The sequence below is a fragment of the Lotus japonicus genome, chromosome 1 (genome assembly GCF_012489685.1).
Source record: "Lotus japonicus ecotype B-129 chromosome 1, LjGifu_v1.2".
Taxonomy (NCBI): Eukaryota; Viridiplantae; Streptophyta; class Magnoliopsida; order Fabales; family Fabaceae; genus Lotus; species Lotus japonicus.
This window is the reverse complement of record NC_080041.1, coordinates 107,707,031-107,727,396: the sequence shown is the minus strand read 5'-3', so window position 1 is coordinate 107,727,396 and position 20,366 is coordinate 107,707,031. Positions and strand designations below refer to the sequence as shown.

General features: G+C 34.1%; 2 protein-coding genes and 1 pseudogene across 3 annotated transcripts; 1 reads left to right on the top strand and 2 right to left on the bottom strand.

The window, feature by feature from the left end:
• Positions 1-595: 595 nt before the first annotated feature.
• LOC130728948 (LEAF RUST 10 DISEASE-RESISTANCE LOCUS RECEPTOR-LIKE PROTEIN KINASE-like 2.4) lies at positions 596-6,841 on the bottom strand. The gene is made up of 3 exons (XM_057580539.1): positions 6,096-6,841; positions 2,417-2,461; positions 596-1,974 (listed from the first exon to the last, which is right to left on the bottom strand). The coding sequence occupies exons 1-3, from the start codon at positions 6,838-6,840 to the stop codon at positions 755-757; spliced, it is 2,010 nt and encodes a 669-aa protein (XP_057436522.1). The 5' UTR covers position 6,841; the 3' UTR covers positions 596-754.
• Positions 6,842-7,418: 577 nt separating this feature from the next.
• LOC130728952 (LEAF RUST 10 DISEASE-RESISTANCE LOCUS RECEPTOR-LIKE PROTEIN KINASE-like 2.7) lies at positions 7,419-9,204 on the bottom strand. 2 transcript variants are annotated; one of them, XR_009015836.1, is made up of 4 exons: positions 8,554-9,191; positions 8,176-8,435; positions 7,845-7,895; positions 7,419-7,512 (listed from the first exon to the last, which is right to left on the bottom strand). XR_009015836.1 is itself a non-coding variant. In XM_057580541.1 (3 exons), exons 1-3 carry the CDS (start codon positions 8,969-8,971, stop codon positions 7,463-7,465), a joined length of 897 nt encoding a protein of 298 aa, XP_057436524.1. In that variant the 5' UTR covers positions 8,972-9,204; the 3' UTR covers positions 7,419-7,462. The 2 variants fall into 2 exon arrangements, 1 of the variants encoding a protein (XP_057436524.1); XM_057580541.1 differs by having other exon boundaries at positions 8,176-9,204.
• Positions 9,205-18,261: 9,057 nt separating this feature from the next.
• Positions 18,262-18,764, top strand: LOC130717991 (uncharacterized; annotated as a pseudogene).
• Positions 18,765-20,366: the final 1,602 nt, after the last annotated feature.

Sequence of the window (20,366 nt, the reverse complement as noted above, 5' to 3'; positions counted from 1 at the left end):
CAACCTCACAGAGTTAATGTACGTGCATGGTGGTTATTTTCGTCTTTTAGTTATGGACTAGTACATCTGTAAGTATAGAAAATTTATGATTAATATGTCTTGCTAAAATAAAATGGAGGATAAGTAGCTCAAGTGGTACTAGACTTGTGAAACCTATGTACTTATCAGGTAGAGTGATTTAGAAAGAAAATCAATCTGCAAATTAAGAGAACCAGAGTTCTAGCTAACTATTCCTACAAAAAAGAAAATCGGGAGCAAATGCTCAAGGTTTTTCTGCAGATATCTTTTCATGTTTTTGGGTTTTTAAATTAATGGAGAGAACCAGAGATCTAGTTTGCCATGTTGCTAATTAACCTGATCATATTTGGGAAACTTAATTATACCTTTAGTCCATTTATGAAGAAGCAAACATTAGTCAATATTTTCATTTATTTTTTTCATAACAAGAAACTAAAACTAAAATGTGCATTACTTTATTGAGTAATAATGATTCTTAAAAAAAATCGTAGTCCTTATTGTACACAACTGTAAGGACAACTTAATCTATTTTTGGTAGCCAAACACAACAAATGATGCCACCTAAATGCACATCAGATTAATTTAGCAGCCATCATAATTTTTATCATCCAGAAATTCAAATAAATTATGGGCTGTTAAGAATTCACTTTCTATACAACAATTGCAATATAGGTACCAGTCGTTACTCCAATCATTTATTAAACAACACAAAAATACCAAAGTTGAAGTTTCATCACTATAACCCTGGTACATTCTTGCTTAACTCATTCAATTCAATTTCAATGGAACCATCTTTTTGCATTGACATTGAATTTGTCTCTAGAGTATTGTCTGAAGATATATCTGAAATATGTAATGATAGCTTTTCAGGGGAATATAGGATAGGCTTTGGAGGATATGGCACTGACTGAAGTGTTCCTTCTAACATCTCCACCACTTTACTCATTGATGGTCTCTCCGATGAGCGTGTTTGGATGCACCAAAGACTCACCAAAATCATCTTCCTTGCCATCTCATGTTCCTCCTCTGTGATGACCAAACAATTAGTGTGAACATCACCTTGCTCAAGATCCTTATATATCCAATCTGGAAAATACATTTCACTGCTTTGTGACCCTCCACCACTATCATAATTTTTCCTTCCTCCAACCATTTCAAGAATCAACATGCCATAGCTATACACATCAGATTTGTGAGAAACACCGCCAAATGCTCGACTAAATACTTCTGGTGCAATGTACCCGGGAGTTCCTCGTGTTCCCAACATAGACACAATGCTCTCCTTCCTTTTGCATATTTTAGCTAATCCAAAATCAGCTATTTTTGGGCAAAGGTCTTCATCCAAGAGAATGTTTTGAGGTTTAATATCAAGGTGTAAGATCCTTGTATTGCATCCTCGATGTAAGTACTCTAGCCCTCGAGCTATCCCAATTGCAACTTCGTACAAAGTATTCCAATCAAAACAAGAAATAGCATTTGGAGATCCCATTCCATTGATGAAATTATCCAATGAACCATTGGGCATGAATTCATAGATCAATGCTCTTTTGTTCCTATCATAGCAAAATCCCAATAGTGAGACAATGTTCACATGAGAAGTTCTGCTGATGCTAGAAACTTCATTTATGAAATCTTCTCCGCTCCCATCTGATTCGCTTATCACTTTTACAGCAACAAGACGACCATCAGGTAATGTTGCTTTGTACACAACACCATATCCACCTTGTCCTACCTTATGTACAAATGAGTTTGTGATCCTTTTAACTTCAGAATAACTATATCGCCTTGGTGCCAATGAACCATAGCTTTGCATGAAAGCCTCCACATCGTGTTCAACAAATGTACTTCTTTTCCTGGAGATCATCGTTTGTCCAGATAAACTCTTAAACTTCCTCCTAATATAAATAGCTATACTAATAATAGTGATTAGTCCTCCCACACAAGATGCCGCTACACCTGAATTTATACAAAGAAAATATATAAAAGATTAATTTAAATCAATTATTTTAAAAAACCATGACACCATATTTTAGAACAAAAGGTTCTATCTAGCATGCACCATGGTATTGGTGGACCACCTGATTAATTAGCTATGAATGAGAACTAATTACTTAAGAAATTAACTAGAATTTTTTCCATAGCCTATAAAGAATATTGTGGTCATAAAACCAGCTTCTAATGCGCCTGAATTTATACAAAGAACATGTATAAAAGAACAATTTAGTCTATAAATTAATAACAAAAATTTGTACTATATAATGTTTGAATAATCTTTTATTCACACCTCACTTATAAGGTTGAAAGAGGTGGATGAGGAGAGAGAAACTAAAAATGTAATTGATGATTTGATTGATAGAGAAAAGATAAATAAATACTTATAACTCATAACAATGTTTACCTATCACGATCTTACGCCTTGTGCTCCACTGTGATGAATAAGATCCTACATGCAATTAAATAATCGAATTAGATGCATACATAATTATATTCCAAAATAATTGATGTTTTGCAACTAAAACATTTTTTTTTTGTTTTTCTAAGAATTTGAGTTGAAGTTAGGCCCTGTTTGGGAAAACAGCTTAATTAAGTGTTTATGACATAAGTGCTTATTCATAAGCTATTTTAAAAAAATTATTGAAATAAATTGAAAATAAATTATACATAAACATAAGCTGTTTTTCATAAGCGATCCTGAATAGCTTATGAAAATAAGCTCAAAACAGCTTATGGCCTACCATAAGCTGTTTGCATGAGCTCTCCCAAACACTGACATTAGCGCTTATGCTATCAGATAAGTTCATATAAGCTCCTCCAAACGGGGCCTTAATCTACCCTATAACCGAAGATGAATATAACAAAAGTTTCATTTATATGGGAAATGGGGAAAAGCCGAGAAGTGAGGCAAGGCAAAAGTGACATGATGAAGACTGAATGAGTAAACTCCACATAGATTATTGGAGTAGACTGAATTGAACATGTGATGCTTCTAGGAAACCAGAGCGAAACAACAGTATAGGAACTTAGTCCTGAGCGAAATACTCATCTTATATTAACACAGTTTCCACCCACTTATTGAGGAATAAAATAAAAAAAATAAATAAATATATATGTATATATATATATATTATATATAACTTAATGAGTGATGAGATGAAAAAGAAGAAAGAGATAAGAATGAAAGAAAGATCTAATTGGAATGAAAGATAAAGTGAGTGATGACTTCTAAGACGGGTTGAGATGCGATCTTGGACTAATGGGCCGACGCTAACAGCAACTGAAGCCCTAATGAAAAATAGATATTGAAACTACCAAAAACTACTAAATAAGGCGTGCTAAGTTTCAACAAGGGTGTAAAGTGGGAAAAGATCACTGAATCAAGAGCCTCTCGAACTAGAGGACGTAAAACAAGAACAAATGAACCACAAAAGGGATCATTGGCTAAACCAAACAACTACAACTAAGAGCATCTCCAATGCTAGTTCTTAGTTCTTAGCTCTTAGCACTATTCATGTGGGCCCGTACTGCCACATGTGCTTAAGCAACTCTTTGCAGATTTTGTTCCAACCATGAGTTCTTAGTTCTTAGCACTATTCATCCAGTTCCACAATACCATTATATTAATATTTTTTATTTCCATATAATTTTGATTTAAATTTAAATGCTAATTCAATACTTAAATTAAATGAGTGAGAGAGAAAAATTAATTTTCTATGCTAAGAACTCAAAAAGTAAAACTTCTTATATAAGAACCTTTTTTAAGAATTAAGAACTTCACATCATCCCCTCCAGGGGTTAAGAACTTAGTTCTTAGTTCTTAACTCAAAAACAAGAACTAAGAACCTTGCATTGGAAATGCTCTAAGAGCGAATCAAAGGATTAGAACCAACGCCACTAAAACAGCCACAATCTAATAATGAACCAATGATCACTGCCCGTGAACAAGAGCGATGTAGACTCATTCGCTAAACTACACAACCACGAACAAAAAACAAAGTACTTCAAAAGATGGCGATAACAAAGATTAACCAAATTTTTTTTTATATTAGGAGAGAATAATTATTAGGTAATTGTTAATCCCACCCTCATGTCATCTAATTACACCCCATTTTTTTCACACACTTATAAGTGCTTAAAAGGTGGGGGGTGGAATTAGATGACGTGAGGGTGAGATTAACAATTACCTAATTATTATTTCTTCCATTTCTAATTAATTGTTCGGAAAGAAAAGATACACATATTAAGGAGTGCAGTTAATTTTTATAAAAATATTTTTTATTTACATATTTTACCCTTTAGAATATAAATGTATTTTATCTTTTCACATTTATTATTCCCAGAAGGACATTACTTAAAAAAACATCAATAGATACACTTTTGAAATTCTAAGTAAATATATATATATATATATATAAAATATTCTAAATAAACAGTTAATAAGGAATAAGAAACAAGGAACGGATGGAGTTACTCTTTTAGTATAGGAATAGGAAAACAAGAATAAAAAAATTAATATATATATATATATATATTGAATTTAATCTTACAAAAGATAAAATATTTACATTAAAAAGAAAACAAAGAAATCAATCTAAAAGATAATCTAAATTACTCTTCTGGGATGTAACATGGAGCAGGGATGATGTTAGAATGAGAATTTTAAGTTTAACAAATTATTTGAAAAGGAAAAGACGTGCCGCTAAGCTTTACTCCCTCCGTTTCTAATTATAAGATATAGTTTTAGATTTTTCATTCCTAAATATAAGACATTTTACAATAATCTAACAAAGAATATTCTACTCTTCCATGTATACTCATCACATTAATTGTGTGTTTTCAATTCCAAAGTTTTAATTATCACCTACCATTAATTAGTGAGAGAAAATGACAAAGGATAAATATGGAAGAATGTACACCCTCCGGTCACATATATAAGCAAAAAACATTTTTTAGGTTCATTCATTTAATGAATGTATCTAGTTGTTTTAATGATTAGATACATTCATTAAATGAATGAACCTAAAAAATGTTTTTTGCTTATATATGTGACCGGAGGGTGTATGCATTTTAAAAAATCAATATACTAATTAGACACATTTAATGTTTTCTTAATAAGTGCAATTTTTGTATTAAGTCTTATAATTAGAAACGGAGAGAGTACTATTTAGGTAATTCACAAATGACTGTAAACTCTTTCACTTTTGAGGAAATATAATAATCAAGTAATCAACCCCTAAACCAAGCACAATTCATTTATCAAGTTGGAGATGAAAAAAACGAGGGTCTATAATAGAATTAGAATTATTCAATGTTTTATTAAAATTTGGGAAGCTTAACTAAACCTGAAAAATTAGTTTAAGAGTTGTTCTACCTTTTATAAAGACTAATTATGTCATATTTTTAGGTAATATGAGACTTCTAACACACCATCTCACGCCAAGGGCTGAACATTTGAAGCGTGAGATTTGTAGGACTGATCATCTGCAGTGTGGCTCAAATATGAGAGTTATACACCAAGAAACAGTTCTAAGATACACTCTAATACCATATTAGAATTTGAGATCCCTAATTCGACCAAAAAACTAGCTCAAGAGTTGAGGATTGTTCTACCCTTTATAAAGACTATTTATATCATATCTCTGGCAATGTTAGAAAAGTATTCTTCTATTGCATCTCTTTCCTCCCTATTTCATCTCAACTTAAATTCATTTCATTTACACTAATTTTCTTAACTCAGCTCAACTCCCTTGGAGTAAAGGTAGTCTCTTCGAACAAGAGAAGAAAGTGCCTTTAGTTTCAAAGCTACCAATAGCCAAATCCAAAGGTATACGTTGAATAAGCCACATCGTTGATTCCTTGTGTGATGGTATTAAGTCAAACACAATCCACATCAATCCAAATGAATAAGCACCGAAATAAGGAAACTAAATATGCTACTGTTTATGAGCAAGGACCAAGTAAATTATAATGTAAACAAATTAAATTAAATGTCCCTAATAATTAGATGACCATTTGATACTTATAGAGAACAGAAAAATGCAGTTGGCAGTGATCATAAATTCTCAATTTAGACAACAAACCTGAAGATGGAAGCTCTTCAGGACAAGTTTGATCTCTTTCTCTGCAGTAGCAGGTTGGTCTAATTGAGTCATAGCCACACACTCCTCCTGCTTTTCTGCACTCTTCACATTCTTGAATTCCTGCTATCCAATTCACCACAAAACCATTTCTGATTGCACTTAGTGTTTTGTTGACATCAGTAATATCAACAAACACCTTAGGGACAGGAACAACCACACTTTGTTTACAAAACATAGAGGTAAAATCAAAAGACCCCAACTGAGCATAAACATGTTGACCAGAACCCGAATTTGGGACACAAGGAAAGGGTACAGCATTTGGAACAACACAGTCATAGAAGAGAGTAAGATTTTGATACTGAGACTCCAAAACAAATAGCTTAGGGTCAAGGCTTGTGTTGACAAATATTGAAGGGCAGAGTTCTTGCAAGTAGTCAACTCTGGTGACTCTCAAACTTTTTTCATCAGGTTTGGCCTCCAAAACTTTGTACCTGACATCATTGAGGTTCATGTAGCTGGGATTTTCTTCACAGGTGAGATGCAAAAGAGGGTGGCCACACCCATTTGGGCGATTTTTTCCCCAGAAAGGAAAACCAATGTTTCTTATATCACCACAACTAAATAGATTGTTGCAATCTCTGTAATAATCATTGGAGGTTGAAGGTAGAGGTGTGTGAATCAGTATCAAGAGGAGTGTGAGTTGAAGAATGGAGATAGGAGGGAGGAGAATCAGCAGGGAGTTCATTTGGAAAGTGCAAAATCAGCTAGTCCAAAATCAGCTATTTTGGGGCATAGGTCTTCATCCAAGAGAATGTTTTGAGGTTTGATATCAAGGTGTAAGATCCTTGTATTGCATCCTTGATGTAAGTAATCTAGCCCTCGAGCTATCCCGATTGCAACTTTGTACAAAGTATTCCAATCAAAACAACAAATAGCATTTGGAGATCCCATTCCATTGATGAAATTATCCAATGAACCATTGGGCATGAATTCATAGATCAATGCTCTTTTGTTCCTCTCATAGCAAAATCCTAAGAGTGAGACAATGTTCACATGAGAAGTTTTGCTAATGCTAGAAACTTCATTTATGAAATCTTCTCCGCTCCCACCTGATTCGCTTATCACTTTTACAGCAACAAAACGACCATCAGGTAATGTTGCTTTGTACACAACACCATATCCACCTTGGCCTAGCTTATGTACAAATGAGTTTGTGATCCTTTTAACTTCTGAATAACTATATCGCCTTGGTGCCAATGAACCATAGCTTTGCATGAAAGCCTCCACATCGTGTTCAACAAATGTACTTCTTTTCCTGAAGATCATCGTTTGTCCTGATAAACTCTTAAACTTGCTCTTATACAAAGCTAACCAATAATAATAGTGAATAGTCCTCCCACACAAGATGACGCTACACCTGAATTTATACAAAGAAAAGATATAAAAGAGTAATTTAGATCATTTATTTTAAAAAACCGTGACACCATATGTTAGAACAAAAGGTTCTGTCTAGCATGCACCATGGTGTTGGTGGACCACCTACCTAATAAGCTATGAATAGGAACTAATTACTTAGGAAATTAACTACAATTTATTCCGTAGCCTACAAAGAATGTTGTTGTCATAAAACCAGCTCCTAATGCGCTTGAATTTATACAAAGAACATGTATAAAAGAACAATTTAGTCAACCATTTTTGAGAGTGTAGTCTATAAATTAATAACAAAATTTTGTACTATATAATGTTTACCTATCACAATCTTACGCCTTCTGCTCCACTGTGTCTGTGATGAATAAGATCCTACAATTAAATAATCGAATTAGATGCATACATAATCATATTCCAAAATAATTGACGTTTTGCTACCCAAACTCTTTTGGTTTTTCTAAGAACTTGAGTTAAACTTGATCTACCTATAACCGAAGATGAGCGGAACAGAAGTTTCATTGTTACACGGAAAATGGGAAAAAACAGATAAGTGATAAAAGAGTTAATGAGTAAACTCCACATAGATTATTGGAGTAGACTGAATTGAAGATGTAATAGATTATTGGAGTAAACCTTAATTTAGACGACAAACCTGAAGATGGAAGCTCTTTAGCATCTGATATGAAATTAGGACAAGCTTTATCTCTGCAGTAGCAGGTTGGTCTAATTGAGTCATAGCCACACACTCCACCTGATTTTCTACACTCCCCACATTCTTGAATTCCTGCAACCCAATTCACCACAAAACCATCTCTAATTGCACTTAGTGTTTTGTTGTAATCAGTTTCATTTTGAGCATTTAAGCTGTAATCAGTAACATAATCAAACGCCTTAGGGATAGGAACAACCACGCTGTCAGGACAAGACAGAGGAAAATCAGAAGACCGCAACTGAGCATAAACAGTTTCATAAGAATCCACACAACGATAGGGAAAAGTTTGTTCAGAAGAAATATAATTTGATTCCATACAGTTATAGAAGAGGGTAAGATTTTGATACTGAGGCCCAAAAACAAGCAGCTTAGGGTCAAGGCTTGTGTTGACAAATGTTGAAAGGCAGAGTCCTTGCAACAAGTAGTCAACTCTGGTGATTCTCAAAGTTTGTTCATCAGATTTGGCCTCCAAAACCTTGTACCTGACATTATTGATGTTCAGGTAGCTGGTGTTTTCTTCACAGGTGAGATGCAACAGAGGGTGGCCACACCCATTTGGGCGATTTTCTCCCCAGAATGGAAAACCAATGTTTTTTATATGACCACAACTAAACAGATTGTTACAGTCTCTGTAATAATCATTGGAGGTTAATGATGAAGGTGTGTAAATCAGTATCAAGAGGAGTGTGAATTGAAGAATGGAGATAGGAGGGAGGAGAATGAGCTTGGAGTTCATTTGGAGAGTTCAGAGAAAACGTTTGAAAGAGAGAGGGTGTGACTCAAATAAAGGCTAGGATTACTATTTATTTAGCTGACTTGTGCAGTGATAAATATGAAAATGGAAGATGGGTGAAGCAGAGGTTTCAATTTCATTCTTTTTTGAACGTAAAAAGAGGGGAGGGAAACAGAGAAGTGAGAAGACTCAATTAGTAAACTCCGCGTAGATCGATTATTGGTCCAATGGTCCGCGCTTCATTTTTAGTGCATGAAGATTTCAATAGCGTGATCAGTGGCCAGTGGCGGAGCTTGACCAAAATATATAGGAGGGCTAAAAAGTTTTTTTTTTGAACAAACTTCCGGTGAGAGCAAAAATCTTCAAATTCAATAGAGTTTTTATCTAAACTAAAAAGAATTAAACTAGCTATAGCAAGAAGATAAAAAAATGCTAGCAGCTTCATTCTAAAATCTTACCACACTATCCGGTGAAAAAAAAAAGACTCAATACCCCTTTTTAACCCATGACCATAGCTTCCAAGGGCCAATGCAATACACCTTCTCAATTTACTAGAACTAATCTATCAAAATTGCAATGAAGCTATATGCCAAGCACCACCAACATACTTTGGGAAACTTGCCCAATTACTTTAGAGTATCATCAATAAAAAAAAAACTTAAAAAAAATAGAAAATTTCTTAAAAATTAGCTATAAATAAGTTTTAGAGACATAGGGCTGCACCTGCACATTAAAATGAGGTTAGAGCAAGAAAATTGAAATAAAAATGCTTTGATTTAGAGTTAAGAGTTGTTGTATAATTTTTACTAACAAAAGTTGGGAATAAGAGAAACTTTGCCATGAGACATCCACTATGAGACATCCTCTTCAGTCTTCACCTTCTGTACTAGGATAAAATTTTGGAAAGAAAAATAATAAAGGGTGTCTAAGAGCAACTCCAACCCACAATTTCTTATCTGGTTTCTTAACACACTATTCAGCACTATTCAGCACTATTCCTGTGGGCCCTGTCTGCCACATCAGACTTAAGAAACTCCTAAGAAACTGAAGCAGATTTTGCTCCAACCCATGGTTTCTTAAATTACTATTTGAAGGGTCCCACCCGTGTCCCACCATACAACATAAATTAATAATATTTATTTTCACTCAATTTAGATTTAAAATTTAATACTAAATCAATACTTCAACTTAAAAATAATTTAATTAAAATTAATACGAATTTAATTTAAATTTAATTTTACTTAATATTTAAAACAATTAAATTTAAATATCGGCATGTTAACTTGAAACAAAAATAAAAAAGTACATTGTGTTATTTCTAGCAAAAACAATTTTATTGAATGATAGAAATAAAGACGAAAGAAAATACATGACAATGAAAAATAAGCAACAATACATTTGAAATGAAATACATAATAACACTTGAAGGTTAATTTTCATTATTCTCGTTTTCGGGAAGCTGCCAAATATGCTCCACCAAGTCTGCTTGAAGCTGGTGATGAATTGACCTATCAATTTGATGTGCTCTTCTTTCCAAGATATTTCTAAAAGCGGGAATAGGACCACTTACTACTTCAGCATCCAATATGTCATTATTGACCTGATCATAAACAAAATTACCTCGGTACGTGTTGCGCTCATCTTCAACAATCATGTTGTGCAATATGATGCAAGCATACATTATTGACTTCATCTCATTCGGATGCCAAAAGCGTGATGGACCACGAACTATTGCAAACCGAGATTGGAGAACGCCGAATGCACGTTCAACGTCCTTTCTTGCTCCTTCTTGTCTTTTCGCAAATTTTTGCCTTTTTTCTCCTTGCGACATTGGGATGGTCTTCACAAATGTAGCCCACGGGGGATATATACCGTCTGCTAGATAGTATCCCATGTTATACATTGTTCCATTCACGCTAAAGTTCACCATGGGAGCATTTCCACTCAAAACCTCATTGAAAACCGGAGATTGATTTTGATGGTAGAACGATTGTGGAAACATTTGATACGAAGGATTTTGAACATTACCACCGGTGTGAGGAGGTTGGTTTTGAGGGTGACACATCTGCGGATGTTGGCTTTGTGGTTGATACATTTGCGGATGTGGGTTTTGTTGTTGGAACATCGGCATAGGTTGGCTTTGCGGGTGAATCATCTGCGAATGTTGGTTTTGTTGTTGGAACACCATCATAGGTTGACTTTGCGGGTGAATCATCTGCGGAGGTTGGTTTTGTGCCGGAAACATAGGCGAAGGTTGCAAACCTTCACTTGTAGGAGGTGTTTCATTGTCGAGCAGTGGATAATATTGCTCATAAGGATTGGACATTTTGAGAAATTTGAGAATTTTTGGACAAGAGAGAAATTGTGGGAGTAAATGTTGGTGTTTCAAATGGTCTACTGCACTATATATAAGGTAAAGAAGCTGAGAATTGAAAAAACGGTCGGTAAAGAAGCTGAGAATTGAAAAAACGGTCAGAAAACCGGTCAAACCGGTCAATTTAAAAAAATTCAAAAAAAAAAAGCCCAAACGGGCAGAAAACCGGCTCCAGCCGGTGGGATGACCGGCTCAGCCGGTCACCCACTATATAATCTATTTTTCCTCACTCACTCTCCATTCTAACCCTAGCCGCTCCTCTCTTCTTCCTCTCTTCTCTCACGCAGCTTCTTCTTCCTCTCTTCTCTCACGCAGCTTCTTCTTCAACCTCTCTCACTCACCTTCTTCCTCAAAGCTCTCACTCACCTTCCTCTTTTCCCCTTCCTTTTTCCCCCTTCCTCTTTCCCTGACCTGCAGCGTCTCCTTTTCCCCTTCCTCTCACCCTAAACCCTGCAGATCCTTCCTCTCTGCCTCACTTCTCCTTTTCTCCTTCCTCTCGACGCCTCCTCTTCTTCTCCCTCGATCTCTCTGGTCCACTCCTCCAAAGCCCCAACCGATCACCAAACATCAACCGCCGCCACCAAACAACCACATGCAGTCACCATCGGCCACCAAACAACCACCACCGCCACAATACAGCCTCAATCCGACCCCCACAACCCCTGTTTGCAAGCTTCAAAGCCTTGAAGCTTGCAAAAATCCTTCCTTTTCACACATGCAAGGGCCATTACTCAGATCAGAGCTTCCAGAACTCACCAGAGAATTTTTTTTTTTAGGGTTTGTAAATATCAATTTATGTGTTTTAAGTTTCAATTTCTTCCTGTAAAGTTTCAATTCATTCAATAAAATTGCAATTTTCGTCCTCTGATTATGTCTCTGTTTAATTTACATTGTTCAATTTCATCCTTTCTGTTATGTTTGCCTCTGAAATCTGTTGGGGAAGTGAGAGAAAATAATAATTTTTAATGCTAAGAAACCAAAAAGCATAGTTGCTTGCAGAAGCAACCATGCACTGTAGCTAAGAAACTGAACCTGCCAACTGAGCAAGCTCCAATGCTGAAAAAAATAAGAAACCGTATCTTAGCAACTCCAGCTAGGTTAAGAAACCAGCGTTGGAGTTGCTCTAAGAAGCTTTGGAATTAATAAAAGCTAATAATTTACTTTACTAGTTTATTATTATTGTTATTATTATATGTTTCTCTATCTACATTAATCATATTATAATATATTTGGTACAAACGTTTACTGACATACACAATCACCTATAGCTACCTATGCATATATGTACCTTTGTCATGATTTTTCATAACATATGATATTATTACTAATATTATAATAATATTTCTTAGTAGTACTAGTAAATTTTTTAAAAAGAATAGGAGGGCTGAGGGCTCCTCTAGTCCCTTAAATGCTCCGCCACTGAGCGTGATGCTTCTAGGAAACCAGAGCGAAACACCAAAGTACGTTGCAGTACGGAAACTTATTAGAGTATCTCTCAAAGACAACTTGGGTCTAAAGTACCACATAAAAAATTCAAGTAACTTATAAGCAGCAAATTTCACTTCAATCACGATTTTTTATTTTATTTTTAGTTGAATCTCACTGTAACTCATATATATATACTTTTAATTAGAAAAAAAATATAACTTTTTGGTTAAAAAGAAACCACAAAGAAAATAAGTCTTTGTTAAAATTTATGCAACAAAGAAACATATGTCACTATGCTTCAATAATTTCCATAGAATAATTAAAAGAGTTGTTTGGAAGAGTTTATTTGAGCTTATCTGATAGCATAAGCTTTTATGCCAGTAATTGTGAGAGCTTATGCAAACAGTTTATGACCTATCATAAGTTGTTTTGAGCTTATTTTTATAAGCTATTCAGGATAGCTTATGACAACAAATTTATGCTTATATATAGCTTATTTTTAATTTATTTCAATAAATATTTTAAAATAACTTATGAATAAACGCTTATGTCATAAGCGCTTATGACCATAAGTGCTTAATTAAGCCGTGTTTTCAAACGGGGCCTAAGTAATGGTCTTTAAAAAAAGAACTCTCTAAAAACATGTATTGGAGATGCTCTTAATTTAAATTTTGACATGTCCACACCAAACTTTCTCTTCCTTCGTTTTTAATGATGGTTCTTTTAGACTTTTTGGTTGATGGATTTCTACATAAAAGTCTAAATTTTCAAAATCCTTGAGATGTTTTATTCAAAGAATTTAATGAACATACACTGTTAGTGTAAAATAGTTTTACACTGACATCCAATTGAATTCCACCAAATAAAAAAAATAGTTTTACACTGACATCCTTGAACTACCGCGCCGGAAACCCGAACGGCACAGATCCGAAATGGAAATGAAAATGGAGAAGAGGAAGGGTTTGGCAAAAACATGTTCAGGAATGGTTGGGTTTTGGCAGAACTGTCCTCCCTCTCCTTTTTCTCTCTTAAAAAAATAATAAAAGTCCTTTAAAAAATAATAAAGAAATGAAAAAACCGGCATGTTAGCACTTACCTGTGCCAAGTAAGCACCCAAACCAGTAAAAGGATGAAACTCAACCAGTTTTCTAAGTTTTAGATTATTTAGGAACATATCCCGATTCCTGACTATAGTTCAGAGACCCCGAGCATAAATAACTCAAATTAAAAATGAATATAACTCTCTCACACATTGATTAACAGTGCATATCCATTAATTTTTTTTATTAATGGCATATCGCGATATATTTTTTTTTCTAATTCAGATGAATTTATGGGCAATAGTGTTTTCTTAAATAATTAATGAATATTCATGCGGTTATTTCACATATGTTTTTGACCGGATGGTCAAAAATCTATATTTATATTAAAACACAATCTTTTCAAGGTCCCGCTTTCCAAGGAATAAATTCTAATATTTTATTCCCCCACATTACACCACAAAGTGACACGTGTCCCTCCACTAATATTTTATTAGTTTTTATTCATTCTTCATCCCATTTCTCTCTCCCACTATCTCTTCTTTATTATTTTATTCATCTATATACTTTATAAAACAAAATCGTTATCCACTATTTTATAACACATGTCACTCTAAGAATTACTCTCCTCAACCTCATCTCTCTGGCTGACAAGTGTCACAGCCAGAGAGCATTTCGCACATTTAATTCACACATTAATACACCCATTTAATAATTTTCAGCGCAAACAATAAATCTATATACTTTATAAAACAAAATCGTTATCCACTATTTTATAACACATGTCACTCTAAGAATTACTCTCCTCAACCTCATCTCTCTGGCTGACAAGTGTCACAGCCAGAGAGCATTTCGCACATTTAATTCACACATTAATACACCCATTTAATAATTTTCAGCGCAAACAATAAAAGATGGAATAATTCAGTAAAATTAGTATTAAATGCTTGATGGAATGAGTATTTCGCACATTTAATTAACACATTAATACACACATTAATTCACACGTTTTGAAATGAAACCAAGTGAGATCAATCTGGAATTGGTTAAGAATCCGATTGGAAAATTGCGCTGGAACATGGAAAATCAGTATTAAATGCTTGACTTTACTAAAATTATGTTACTATTGTTTTGCTGCTTGACATTTTTTCAATCATAATTTCATAATTCCATTCGGCCCATTCAATTGCTTGACATAATTTTTTCTTAACATTCAATGGACAATTCCATTCGGCCCATTCAATTGGGAAATTATGAGTGATGACGAGGCTATAATTCCATTCACTCATATAATTCCATTCACGAGGCTATAATTTCATATAATTTTTTAGAGTGATTACGTGTCTTAATTGGGAAATTATGAGTGATGACGAGACTATGACAATTCCATTCGGCCCATTCAATTGCTTAACATAATTTTTTCAATCATGAAATTTTCAACGAATAAATGATGGAATCATGGCCAGATTCTATGGACACACACGAATATTCATTGGATCTATTTCATCATATAAACAAAAATTCAAATATTATAAATTATAACAGGATCAATCATAGGGGGAAAAACCGCTGATTTTATGTACGCATTAGAAACACATACCATGTCATAATAGGAAATTTGTTGACCCGTGCGTTTTATACTGATCAATCATAGGGAAATAATTCAATTTCACAAACCCTTCATTCAGACTATATATATATATATATATATATATATATACACCCCTCATGTGACATTTCTCCTCCATCATTTCCAGCATTTTCCATCATTCCTTGCATATTTCAACTTAACCTCCTTTTTTATGGCTTCAAGGATCGACGATCTGGCAAAGGTGGATGCCTCCAAAGAAACCTGAACAATTGTTGCCAAAGTCAGTCATCTATGGCTTAGTCTGAGCCTATATGGCTCAAAGCTACCCTTTTCAATGGACATGATACTGATGGATGACAAAGTACTATTTTTTGATTATTTAAACTTTTTTAAGATTATTTTTCTTATTCATTCCTAAATTGCTTAGTTTGTTTATTTTTAAAATGTCAGGGCTGTAAGATTCATGCTACTGTTAGGAAGACTTTGATATATCGATTTCAGTCTTCGCTAACTGAGGGAAAAGTGTACCAGATTTCCTACTTTGGTGTGGGTGAGAGCGGACGTGATTTTCGCCCGACCGATCATCCATTCAAGATCAACTTTGATATTCAGACTTCTGTACGACTACTACCTAACAAGGCTATCAACATAACGCCGTACTCTTTCGTTCCACTTGCTGACATTATGTATAAGGACCTTGATACATCATTCCTTATAGTTATTTACTCTTCTGCAACATCTTGATCTTTTCAAAAAAAGTAATTAATTTCTCTTACAATTTTTTAATACTTTTTTCACCAGATGTAATTGGAATTCTGATGGGCGCAAGTGGAGAACAGGAGTTCGAAAAATACAGTACTAAACAGAAGAGGATAACTATAGAACTTGATCAAGATGGGTACACCTCGTGTTCTTTGTTTATTCAAAAGATCGATCCTAATTTTACCATTATGAAAGTTCAATGATAAAACTATTTTTGTGATTAGGGTTCGTGTTGAATGTGCATTTTTCGGGAAATATGTTTCTGAGGTCATTGGTTATCTTTCATCAGTTGATGCAACAAATGTTGTCGAGGTTGTACAGTGTTGTAAGATCAAGTCATTCAAAGGTATTAATTAATTTTTCAGAAGTTACTAAGATTTGAATTATTTAAACGTGGTTTATTTTTAATTTTAATTACTTTTTTACAGGTAAGACTAGCATTCAAAACGTTTATGGTGCTACTAGGGTTCTTTTTAATTCTCAGATTCAAGAAGCTGCCCCTCTTCGTGCTAGGTAAATTATATTCTGAAATAGTTATCACAAATATTGTTGATTTATTTTAACAATTTTTTTATAGTTAAGTTATCACAAGATATAATTAAGTTTTATCTCCAATTTGCATTGGAATTACTATTTTTGAAATATATTGGGCATCGATTTTAAAATGACAGACGGAAAACTCTCAACATTCCAGGTATTCAATCCTTTTTAATTTACTTAAGACACTGCTCAATGTTTACATTTATGTTTATTCTATTTTTTTTAAAACAATCATAATTGATTCTAACATGCTTCAGTAAATTAATACTAATACACGAATAGCTCATATTCCATAATTAAATTTATCAATATGTCTTGGTAATGAAACGACTTAATAAACTTTACCAATTTGTCTTGGTAATGAAATTGAAATTAACTATTATATTTGTGCTTTCATTCAGATCTGCATATAGATGATGAAGAATTAAAGAACCTATGTTTGATAGAGATTGAAAAAATTCTTCAAGGAAATGGAAGGTCACTGAAGGAATTTCCATGTTTGTCATATCCTAAATTTACTGAAGCACATAATTTTGAAAATAGATTCGTTGCAGATGAGTTGAATTACAATAAAGATGAAATGCTTAAGATTCATGAAGAATTGGTCTGTTACCTTACTTCAGAGCAAGAGGGAGTTTATAAAAATGTTTTGAATGCTGTATTATCTGATAATGGGGGATTCTTTTTTCTATATGGTTTTGGAGGAACTGGGAAAACATATGTTTGGAACACCTTATCTGCTGCTTTGCGTTCAAGGGGCCTTATTGTGTTAAATGTCGCATCCAGCGGAATTGCATCACTGTTGTTACCCGGAGGTAGAACTGCTCATTCCAAGTTCTCTATTCCTATTTCAATAAATGAGATATCAACATGTAATCTCTGTCAAGGTTCCCCAAAAGCTGAATTATTGAAAAAAGCAAGCCTAATTATTTGGGATGAGGCACCTATGGTGAACAAACATTGCTTTGAAGCTTTGGACAGATCTCTAAATGACATTATGAAGACTAGATCTACTTATGGTCATGACATTCCATTCGGAGGGAAAGTTGTGGTACTAGGAGGCGACTTTAGACAAATACTCCCAGTTATTTCCAAAGGAAGCCGTTCGGATATTGTGGGTTCTGCTATCAATTCTTCATATCTATGGAAGCATTGCAAGGTAATGAAGTTGACTGTTAATATGAGATTGCAGAATGCTAACTCATCTTCTTCAGCAGCAGAAATTAAAGAGTTTACTGATTGGTTGCTTCAAGTGGGAGACGGAACAGTTACAACCATTGATGAAGCCGAATCACTCATTGAGATTCCTCCAGATCTTCTTATTGAACCGTGTAAGGATCCATTACTTGAAATAGTAAATTTTTCATATCCGAAACTTTTGATGAATTTGGAAAAAAGTTCATTCTTCCAAGAAAGAGCAATCCCTGCACAAACACTTGAAAGTGTAGAGGAAATAAACAACTTTATGTTAGCTATGATTCCTGGGGAGGAAACAAAGTACTTTAGTTGTGATACTCCATGCAAGTCCGATGAAGATTCGGGTGTCAATGCGGAATGATTTACATCTGAATTCTTAAATGATTACAAATGCTCCGGAATCCCAAACCATCAGATTAAACTAAAAGTCGGTGTTCCTATCATGCTCATTCGAAACATTGACCAAGCTGCAGGGTTGTGTAATGGCACTCGAATGATAGTCAACGCTTTGACTAAATATATTATTGTTGCTACTGTTCTAAACAGAAACACAATGGGAGAAACAACCTTTATTCCAAGGATGAGCTTAACTCCATCTAATTCTGATATTCCATTCAAATTCCAGCGCAGACAATTCCCTGTTACTTTATGTTTTGCAATGACTATAAATAAAAGTCAAGGACAGTCTTTATCTCATGTTGGACTGTATTTGCCAAGGCATGTCTTTACTCATGGGCAATTATATGTTGCACTATCAAGGGCTAATCTAGAAAAGGTTTGAAGATACTAATCCTAGATGACCAAGAAGTAGTTTCTAACACTACCCGCAACGTTGTCTACCAAGAAGTCTTTGAAAATATTTGATATGTAAGTGCTGTTTTTTACTATAATTTTGTTCGGTTTATATTTTTTTAAATACCAAATCTGATAGTGTCTTTGTTTTAATTGTTGACAGTAAAAATAAAAGTAAAGCAGCTTATTGACCATCTAACTTGAAGGATAATTCATTTGCTATAAGGTTTGTTTTTAATTTTCAAATGATATATCAAGTTCATCTTTGTATTGCTTACTAATTATTACTGTTATATCTACTTTTTCCATTGTAGGTTATGTTGTTCAAATATTGAATTGGTAGCAAAATTCAACTTCAAGTCTGAAGTCATTAGCACTGAACATGGTCAGCAAGTTCTATTAAGCGATCATGATGTTGACATTTTTGTCATTTGTTAATTTGTTTGATTTTGCAACGCATTCTGTAAAAACCTGATTTATAATATTGTTGTTTTCCTGTTAGCTGTTTGCTGTTTTCTGCGATTGCTGTTGCTGTTGCAGATTTCTGCTTTGTTGTTGCTGAAGATGTTGTTGCTGTTCCTCTGGTCCGGTTTGCTGTTTTGCTGTCTGTTGGTTGCTGTTTGGGTTTGCTAGATGCTGTTTTGCTGATTGCTGTTGCTGCTGTTTCGTCTGGTTGTTGTTTCTATTAGCTGTTTTGATGCTACAGAGATTGGAATATTGCTGTTTTTACTGTACACGAATTTCCAGTTGCTTTTTGGGCTATTTCTCATGTTTTATAGTTGCATGGTGGCTTTCCCAAGTTGGTGGTACTCTTTTTCCTTGCTGGGTTTTTTTCCCAATGTGTTTTTCTCAGTAAGGTTTTAACGAGACTCCTTCTTGGGAATATGTTAGAAGCCATCATGCGGGTTGGTGGTGGGTTTGGTGCACTGTTAAGCACTTGGTTTTGTCAGGAATCATTCTGTTTCAGATTGTACGTTACTCTTGCCTTGAGTTATTTTGCCTCAAGCATTTTCTTACTAATATTCATTTCGCTTTCATAAAAAAAATATTGTTCATGTGTTGACATCGGTAGGTCATACAATGAAATCTATTTAAAATTTTTACGTTGGTCTATTTACATATATGATTAAACCTACTCTCTGTTATTTGGTACAAATATATCTACAAAATAAACTTAATCGCCGTGCAACGCACGGGTGAAAATGACTAGTTTTTACTGATTTCTCTATCTCTCATTAATCCAGCTCCTTCAATTTACCCTTATTTCTTGCCTTCTCTCTCCAGTTTGTCTGCATGCCCAATGTAATTTCTTTGATTTTTTTTTCCCTATCTACTCTCATTAAATTATTTCGCTTAAATTTAATTGGTCAACAAAATCATAGTATAAAATAAAACAATATATGTGATCTCGCCTATCTCCCCTCAGTGTGCCCGTTAGTTGTTTCAAGCAACAGAAATTACATATGTGATCTCTTTTTTTTTTACATTATATGTGATATCTTTTTAATATCTCTTTTTCTCAAATAAAATAATAATAGGTACCAACCATCCTATTCTTTTATTCTCTTTTTAAATGCTTCATAAAAGAAAAAATTATCTCTCCCACTTTCTGAATTCTATTTCTCTCATTAAAACAAAATCACTCCAAAAAGTGATTAGTTGATGTGTCAATTC